Source organism: Muscardinus avellanarius (assembly GCF_963383645.1).
Source record: "Muscardinus avellanarius genome assembly, chromosome: 1".
Taxonomy (NCBI): Eukaryota; Metazoa; Chordata; class Mammalia; order Rodentia; family Gliridae; genus Muscardinus; species Muscardinus avellanarius.
Window position 1 is genome coordinate 227353734 of NC_137786.1, and position 8975 is coordinate 227362708.

At 57.7% G+C, this 8975-nt stretch overlaps 1 protein-coding gene across 1 annotated transcript; it reads right to left on the reverse strand.

The window, feature by feature from the left end:
• Positions 1 to 306: 306 nt before the first annotated feature.
• On the reverse strand, positions 307 to 6626 carry VPS37C (VPS37C subunit of ESCRT-I; the record flags this gene model as incomplete). The annotated part of the gene is made up of 4 exons (XM_080710488.1): positions 307 to 1038; positions 2764 to 2846; positions 3966 to 4137; positions 6534 to 6626. 4 exons carry the CDS (start codon positions 6624 to 6626, stop codon positions 307 to 309), a joined length of 1080 nt encoding a protein of 359 aa, XP_080566614.1.
• Between the last annotated feature and the right edge of the window lie 2349 nt (positions 6627 to 8975).

Consider the following 8975-nt stretch of genomic DNA (forward strand, 5'->3'; position numbering starts at 1 on the left):
ACACCGATACCCCAAGAGGTTCTGGGATCCAGCCTGGCAAGCACCAGAGGACTACGGACCCCAGCACCCGAGGAGTGAGAGGAGGAGCTCCCAGGGCGGCGAGTGCTGAGGGAGGCAGCCACAGCCGACCCAGTCACACCCTCCAGTGCCTTCTGGGGGCCGCGCTCCCAGCAGGTGCTCCCAAGGCCCCACGTGTCGCCACCGGCCACCAACTCCACGCCTGGTTTCTCTCCCAATCTCAGCAACGGTGAGCCAAAGGCTGTGGTGCAGGTGGTAGTGGGAAGGGGCCAAGGGCCAGGACCACAGCTAGTACCCCGGCCAGGTAGGCCCGGGCGTGGGGGGAAAGCCATAGGGAGGGGCAGGCCCGGGCGGGTACGGGGGCTGTGGGGGCATGGAGGGCTGGGGGTGTCCCGGGAAGCCCGGGAGCTGGGGCTGCGTTGGGTAGGGGGCCTTTCCTCCTGTTAGGGGGTAGGGGGACTGCTGAGGATAACCAGGACTGGAGGTCCGGGCCCCCGCCAATGGGTACCCAGGGCCAGAGGTGCTGGTAGGCAGCACAGGGTAGCCGGGCCCTGGCCGGGGAGGCGTGCTCCTCTGTGGGGACCAGGAGTAGCCCGCAGCAGCCCTGGGCCCCGACTGGGCTGCTGGGTAAGCAGGGCCTGGAGGCCCGCTGTAGGAGCCGAAGGGCTGCGTCACCACGGGGAAGGGGGCCGGCTGCAGGGCTCCTTGGGCTGTGGGGCCCACGGGCAGCCCCGGGGCCGGGTTGTAGGGCAGCGGGTAGGGAGGCACCGCTGAGGGCTGGGGTGGCGGCTCATCGGGCATGGGCGGCGTGGCCTGCGGGCTGGGGCGCGGAGGTGGGGGCGGCGGGCGGGGCGGAGGGGCATCGCCTGCCAGCTCCCGGGAAGCCCGGGGCCTCCTCACCACGTCCTGCAGCTTCTCCACCCGCACCCGGCGCAGATGGGACAGCCTTCGCATGGAGGAAAAGTCCTCCAGAAACGTTTCCAAGGGCACCTCGCCTTCCAGGAACTTCTCAGCCATGGCCTGGAAAACACAAGACCGTGACAACAGGGGCCTGCGGGTGGAGGAATCCCCCTGCACCCGCCTGCCAGGTCCCAGGTGGGGTGGTCCCAGGTGGGGTTTTCCTGAGGGCCCTCTCTCTGCTAATGTATCACACCCTACCTGTGTGTTCCATTTCCCTCACAAGAACATCAGTTCCTTAGGGGCAAGAACCATGTCTACCATGGTCACCCACCCCCTGACATTGTGCCAAGCCCACGGTGGCACTGACATGTCAACAGCGTGATGAGCAGGGACGCCAAGGGAAGGCAGGCAGGAAGGGAGAGTGGGCCTGGCTGATCCTCAGCGCTCAGGCCACTGCTCCTCCATCCAGGTCTGCGAGCTGCCCCAGGGCCTGCCTCCTCTCCCATTTCCCCTTCAGTGAGTAAGACCAGGCTCCCAGTACAGTTGTCACCCCTAATCTCCCATCTGATACCTGGGGTCAACCACTACCTCAAAAGAGTAAAATCCATAGCGTAGCCGGGCGTGGTAGTGCACGCTTGTAATCCCAGCATTTGGGAGGCAGAGACAGGAGGATCACGCAGATTCCAAGCCAGCCTCAGCTACTTAGTGAAGCCCTTTGCAACTCAGACCCTATTTCAAAATAAAGAATAAAAAAAAAAAAATAGGGCTGGGGATACAGCTCAGAGGCATCCCCAGTACCACACACACACACACACACAAAAAGTAAAATCCAGTCGGGCGTGGTGGCGCACACTTGTAATCCCAGCATTTGGGAGGCTGAGACAGGAATATTGTGGTTCGTGAACAGCCTCAGCTACTGAGGCCCTTTGCAATTCAGTGAAACCCTGTTTCAAAGTAAAGAATAAAAAAAAATAGGGTTGGGGGTGTAGCTCAGAGGTAGAAAAAACTCTGGGTTCTATCTCAAGTACTGCCAAAAAAAAGAATAAAATTCTAGAAACAAATGATTCCTAAGCTTTAGAAAACTTTCATTATGGCATATTGTTATAACTGTTCTGTTTTATTAGTGGCTAATCTCTTCTGTGCCTAATTTATAAATTCATCACATTAATCTACATATAAAGAAAAACACGGTGCTATATATACAGAGTTCGGTACTATTCAGTCTCAGGCATCTACTGGTGGGGTTCAGTATCCCCTGCCAGGCGTGGTGCCGCACACTTGTAATACCAATATTGTGAGGCTGAGACAGGGGAATCACAGGGTTGCAAACAGCCTCAGCTACTTAGTGAGGCCCTCCACAACTTAGTGAGACCCTGTTTCAAAATAAAGAATAAAAAACAGGGGCTGGGGATGTAGCTCGGAGGGAGAATGCTCGTGGGTTCTATCCCCGGTATCACCAAAAAAAAGAAGGTATCAGCCGAGCGTGGTGGCGCACACTTGTAATCCCCGTGCTTGGGAGGCGGAGACAGGAGGATCGCAGGTTCGAAGCCAGCCGCGCTGGCTTAAGAGACCCTGTTTCCAAAAATAAAATAGGTCTGGGAGTGTAGCCCGGAGGTAGAAGGGCTTCCGGGAACCCCAGTACCACCAAAAAAAAAAAAAAAGGTATCTCCTGCAGATAAGGGGCACTCCTGCATCTGTATCCATACCGCCTCCACTGGGACCCCGGGTAACCATCTGTCTTTGCCACCCCGAGCCCCTCGCCTCAGGCTCTGCAGGGACTGGCGCTCACCACCAGAGCCCCATTCAGGGACCTGTCAAGGAAGGGGGATGTCAACTCTGCCTCACCTCGGACTCCTCCTCAATCTTCATGCCTTCAATCTGCAAAAGGTCCAGCAAGGTCCCTGGCTGCAGGGCTGAGGAGAACTTCTCTAGAAGAGAGGACAGGAAGGCAGGCATTTCAACAGCGCTGCCAGGTTCCGTGCTGAAGGCAGGCCCTCAGCAAAGCCGCTCAGCATGATCTGCATGCCTGGGCAGCCCCTCCCCGGGGCTGTGCAGAGCCCCTTCAGGTCTGCTGGGCCCTTTCAAGCCAGTGCCTTCAGACGATCAGCCTCCTGAGCAGAGCGGTGCCCGAGAGCCGAGCCGAGACCCTGGCCAAGCAGCTGCCCCTACAGCAGCCGGGAAGGAAAGGGAAGGGACTCCGTCCTGGGGCTGTGTGCCTCGGGGGATAGCCACCTAACCTGTCCTGGCTGAGCTGGGGGTAAAGGACGCAGGTCTCTGCACTCACACTCCAACTCCACCTACTTCTGGCTGTGTAACCAGGGCAAGTTCTCAGATCTCTGAGCCCCAGGTTTCTCATCTATAAAATGAGAATAACAAGCTGGGCGTGGTGGTCCACTCTCATGATCCTGGTACTTGGGAGACAGACAGGAGGATCATGGTTTGTGGTTTGGGGCCAGCCTCAGCTACTTAGTGAGGCCCTCTGCAACTTAGTGAGACCCTTTTTCAAAATAAAGAATAAGAAAAAGGACTGGAGCCGAGTGTTATGGCACACACTTGTAATCCCAGCATTTGGGAGGCAGAGAGAGGAGGATCGCAGTTCGAGGCCAGCCTCAGCTACTTAGTGAGGCCCTCTGCAACTTAGTGAGACCTTGTTTCAAAATAAAGAATAAAAATAATAGGACTGGGGGTGTAGCTCAGCAATAAAATGTCCCCTGGGTTCCATCCCCAGTACCTACCACAAATAGGGCTGGGATGTAGTTGGAGGTAGAATGCCCCTAGGTTCCATCCCCAGTACACAAAAATAAAAAACGAAAGAAAATGAGAATAACAATAGACGTCCACTTGCACACAGCTGCTTGAAAGGGGCTGAAAGCGCTTGGCCTGGGGTGTGGAGCCAGCAGCCCTCAGTGGCCGCTGATCCTTTCCTGTCATGGGAGGAGGAGCAGAACCCGCCCCATGCTCTTCCAGCTGCTCTCCCCCCAACCTGGACCAGGACCCCGCGTTGGCAGGGGAGCCCCCCAGAGCACACCCCAGGCCGCCAGCCCTACCCAGCTTTGCCTTCTGCTCCTGACACCGCTCCACGAGCTTCCGCAGCTCCTGGTATTTGTCCGAGAGGTTGGAGCGGCTGATCTCCAGGGGCCCCTGGAACTCCAGGTTTCGCTCCGCCAGGCTCCGGTTGGTGGCCAGGGCCATCTCCCGTTCCAGCTGCAGGTCCTGGACCTAGAAAAGCAGGACAAGTGACGGTAGGAAGAGCCGTCACCAGTCACCCACCAGGCTGGCCAGGGACTTCTGGACTCATGGCTCAGCTTGGGGAACCTCAGGCATGGTGGATAAGCCCAGGTGCAAAGCAAGGCACGCGGACCCAGTCGCCTCACTTAATCCCAGAGGCAGACGAATGTAGGAAGCTGAGGCCACCTGATGGGCAAGCACCAGGCCTGCCATGGCTGTAGAGCCAGGGAGCCAGAGGACCCATTTAAGAGAGAAAGTCGGAGGTTCGATAGGAGGGACAGGACCAGAAGTCCCAATCACTTGTCCCCAAGCCTCAGAGTTGGTGGCCCCGGCCAGAATATCAGCTGGAAGCACCATGAGGCCCCAGGTAAGGTAGTTTTGACACTGGTGCGGGAAGGCCTGCCCCTGCCTTCCAGGCGACACAAGTCCTGCACAGAAGCTGTACAGATGAGCTGCCCTGGACATGCCGACGCAGGACCTCCACAGAAAGCACACCCCCAAGCCAAGAGCGCTGCGACCCTCGGCCAGGCCCTCTGCTGCTTCAATGGAAGCCCGACCAAAGAGTCCCCTTTCCTAAGAGTCGAACCCACCACCCCCAAGAGAGTGGGACCCACACACCAACAGCTCCCCGCGGCTCCACAAGAGCACCCAGCCCAACAGGTCGTTTCCGCTCACATCTTCCCTGAGTCTACGCGTCCCCAGGCTCTACCAGCCTACTCAGCCAGAAGCCCACTAGCAGTGCTCAGGTCAAGGCTGGCTTCTGCCACGTTCGCGCCCAGGAGCTGCCCGGGATCCTCTTAACGTGCTCATGACGGATTCAAGAAATACATGCTGAAACGCTCAGAGGTCCACGGCGTTCTGAATGCCTTCAATGATGCTCAAAACATTTTAGATTTTGGAGGACCTCAGATTTCAGAATTTTGGACTCGGGATGTTTTGCCAGTTAAAGTCTATGCAAATACTCCCGAATCCAGAAGACTCCAATATCTGAAACCCTTGTGGTCCCAAGCATTCTGGATGAGGAATATTCAACCTGTATGTGACAAGCAGACAGCAGGTAAAGGATGGAGACCTGCGCTAGCCCAGAGCTTGCTGCCTGGCCCCTGTGGCAGCCGGCCTGGAGCTTGGCCGAGACCACCTGTGCTCCCCACCCCGCTGTGCAGGCTCACTGCCTCAGCACCAGGACACGCCGTGTCCCACTCTGCCACCAGCCGACCTACTTTTCTTCTCTTCTCTTTTCTTTCTTTCTTCCATGTGTGATGGGGGGTACTGGAGAGTAGATGCAGGAGCCTTCTCCCTCTGAGCTACACCCCATCTCTATTTTATTTTTTGCTTTAAAACAGGGTCTTACTAGGTTTCTTAGAGTCTTAAGTTGCTAAGGCTGGTTTTGAACCTGCGATGCTCCCGTCTCAGCCTCCGAAGTACTGGGATTATGGGCGTGTGCCATCAAGCCCAGCAGATCTTTTCAACCTCATTTTCAGTCACCTACAGCCCCAGTGAAGACCACTTACTCGGGGAGGAGCAGGTGGTGGGCCGGGAGCACGGCAGGACAGGAGCAAGGAACACCTCACACCGTGCTTCCCGCAACAAGAGAAGTGCTCTGGGGAGGGACAGGCAGAGGCTCTGGAAGAGGCAGCTTCCTTTTTATTTTTCTTTAACATGCATTGTGGATCCACAGAAGGGACACACCATACCTCTCATCAGTGAAAACTAGAATATACCCCAAACACTGCCCAGATGAGCCTGGCGTCCCTTGCACTCATGTCTCCGCCTCTCGTGAGGGCAGGGGGCGGGAGCTCTGGGGCAAGGGGCAGGCCGTGGCCACTCGAGGGAAGCTGTGGATACTCCTGGCCATGTGGCCATGTCCAGTCACCTGACCCCGCCCATCTCACAGGAGATGGGGACAGCATGGAAAGACCTTGGTTAAGTGTAAAGCTGTGTTTATTCCCACGAGGAGTCTGACTAGGAGCTGAGAGCATCGTGTGCCAGTTACAATGGAAGACAGGATCAAACAGGGACGAGCACTGTCCCGGCCACGGGCTCCCGGAAACGGCACAGGCTCACCCAGCTCTGGGGAAAGCACACCGGTGCTCCGGAGGACCAGCTCCTGACTCGGGCTGGAGCCAGCATGCAGACCCATAGGGGAGGGAGACTCATCCCTGGGAGGTCCAGGGTGCAAGTCCACAGGGGACTCCGGGTTCCCGGCCACTCCCTAGGCTCCCAGAGCACCCAAGAACCGGCCAGAAACCTCAGTGGCTCCTCTGGCTGCTCCAATCCAGCATGAGATTCACAGAAAAGGCAGATGCGTTCGGCTAAAACTCCCAATAAGCCGGCAGCCTGCAGAAGGATCTGCTGGCCTTCCATGGGCCCCCGCCAGCCTCCTCTACCTCGGGGGACTCCAGGGCCAGCCGGTCGATCGCCTCCGGGTCATTCTGCATCTCCTCCAGCTCCTGCAGGGTCTTATCCTTCAGTGTCTCCATCCTTCCCTACGACACAGCAACATCCAGGTGAGAACGGGGCAGAAACGACGCAGGGGATGCATTGGTATCCTTTGTCATAACAAACGGGGGCTCTCCTGGATGACACAGCCCCAGAGGGAGGCTGGAGGAGGGGCAAGGATCCCAGGGGGGCACATTCCTGCAGCTCTGCCACAGACCAAAGAGCACCCCTTCCACCCCACCATGAGCAACAGTGTGTGTGAAAGCCGCTCAGCACCAGAGGCAGAACCACAACTCCCCGGGTGCAAGATGACCCTTTAGACTGCGGTCCCCAAGGAGCGGGCAGGACGAGGCAGGAGAGGTGGCAGCAGGGGGGACACTACACATTGCCCGAGGCCGCCTGCCACCGCCTGCCAGCTTCAGGGCCATCCTGCCCTCTGGCGGGCATCTATTTATGTCTGAGCCAGAAATACACTGGCCCCCACACTTGGAGCTTTGCTGGCTCCAACATCACAGGCCCCGCTGCGTCACTGCCCGCTATATTTAGTGCACCAAGAACCTCAGGGTTCCCTAAGTGTTCTCTGCAGCCAAGGCGCTCCCCACGTGTTACAAAAATGAACAGTCACATATGTGTCCTCATCGGAGAGAAAGAAGAATTCGCCAATTGGTCCTCTCAGGCAGTCAGGAGGAACAGAAATCAACTGACCTGAATAGGACATCTGCCGCAGAGCTGGTGTCAGCGCCCTCGTCTCTCTCCCAGAGGGGCACCCATCGTCTGTGACAGGCGGGCCACAGGGAGGCCGGGAGGGAAGCCCGGGTTGGAGGGGAGGAAGCACAAACACCCGGCATCCCTTCCTTCCTGTTGACAGGAGCCTCCTTTATAGGCTTCTAATCTTTTCTAGATAAGCACTTTATAGTTTTAATGTTGGTTCTTCCCATTACCAAGCTGCTAGTTTAAGATTCCAGCACAGCAGAAAACAAGGGCTCCACACAAGCCCCTCTGCCGACACTCGGCAGGGGGAGCCGCGCAGACGACTCGGCCAAGGAGCCAGGGTGACAAGCAGGAGCGACCTCGCCAGCGCTCAGTGTCCCCATCTGAAATAGGAAGAATATGGCGAGAGGGGAAACGACTGACAAACACTGCCTGCTTTCTTTCTCCAGGAAAGCCTTGGTTCATGCCCAAAGTCCCAGAGAAGCTACTAATGGTACCGAAACTTGGCTTAAACAATAAGTTACATCATCACTCTCCTGATGAAGAGCTAGGCAAATAAGAGCATCGCCACTCTGTCGTGTGTAAGCAGGGCAGCCAGGCCCCCCTGCAGATGCCCTCCCGCCCAGCCTCTGCTTCAGCAGGCCAAGGCAGAGCCCAGGACCCCGGTTCCTCCTGTGGACACCGACGAGCAGGTCCAGAGCCAGGCTTCGAGCAAGAGGGCAGCCCATGCTGGACACATCACAGCGGAGGCCACAGCCATCTGAGCACGCATGACCAGCGCTAAGCCTGCACTGTCCTGTTTAGTTGAGGTGGCAGCAACTGTCCCACATACAGATAGGGGATCAGAAAGGCTCAGGAGGTCTCAGCCAGCAATGGAGAGCCAAAATTCAAGCCTCACTCTGTCCACACCTCTGCCTGTTGCTCCAAACCCTTCGTGCAGCCGTGGCACAGAGCAACAGCAGCCTGCCAGACCTGGGACAGAGTAGAGCGTGGAGAGGCACACCGCAGCTCCATCTCGGCCAAGAGCCGGCTACAGCCAGGAGCAACACTGGAAGACACAGACACAGCGGGCCCAGCTCCCGCCCAGAGCTAGCGAGTCCAGGTCCTGCCACCTGCTGGCTGCGGGGCCTGCCCAAGTGGAACCTCCCTGAGCCTCCGGTTCTGCATCTGTAAAAGCGTCTAACAACAGCACCTCCCTCACAGGTTCAACAAGACTGTGCAGGTAAAGCACGCTCAGTGCAAGGCCTGGCTTAGAACAAACACTGGTGAAAGACTTGGGCACTGCAGACACTGTGGGATCAGAACCTGCTGGGCCGCAGACCAGCTCCACCCGGGGAAAGGCCTGCCGCGCACCAGAGCGTCCGCCTGCTCCTGCGGCCGGGGCTGAGGACGGCACACCAAGGGCGCAGAACGGGACCTGCCGTCACCACGCACCGGGAGGGCTCTGAGCAGAGCCCAGCAGCACCCAGCTCCCCCAACCCCTGCCCTGGGTCGGCACTGCTCGGTGCTGGACAGGGGTCACACGTTGGTCACAGCGTTGACCAACAGATGGCAAACTATCCCGGGACCCCTCCACTCCCAGCATTACTGAGCTCACTGATCTGGATTAGAGCTGCTGGTACTTACTGTGCTAGAAATTACACGTGAGAAGTGTTTAAACCACTAGCGTCTCCAAGCAC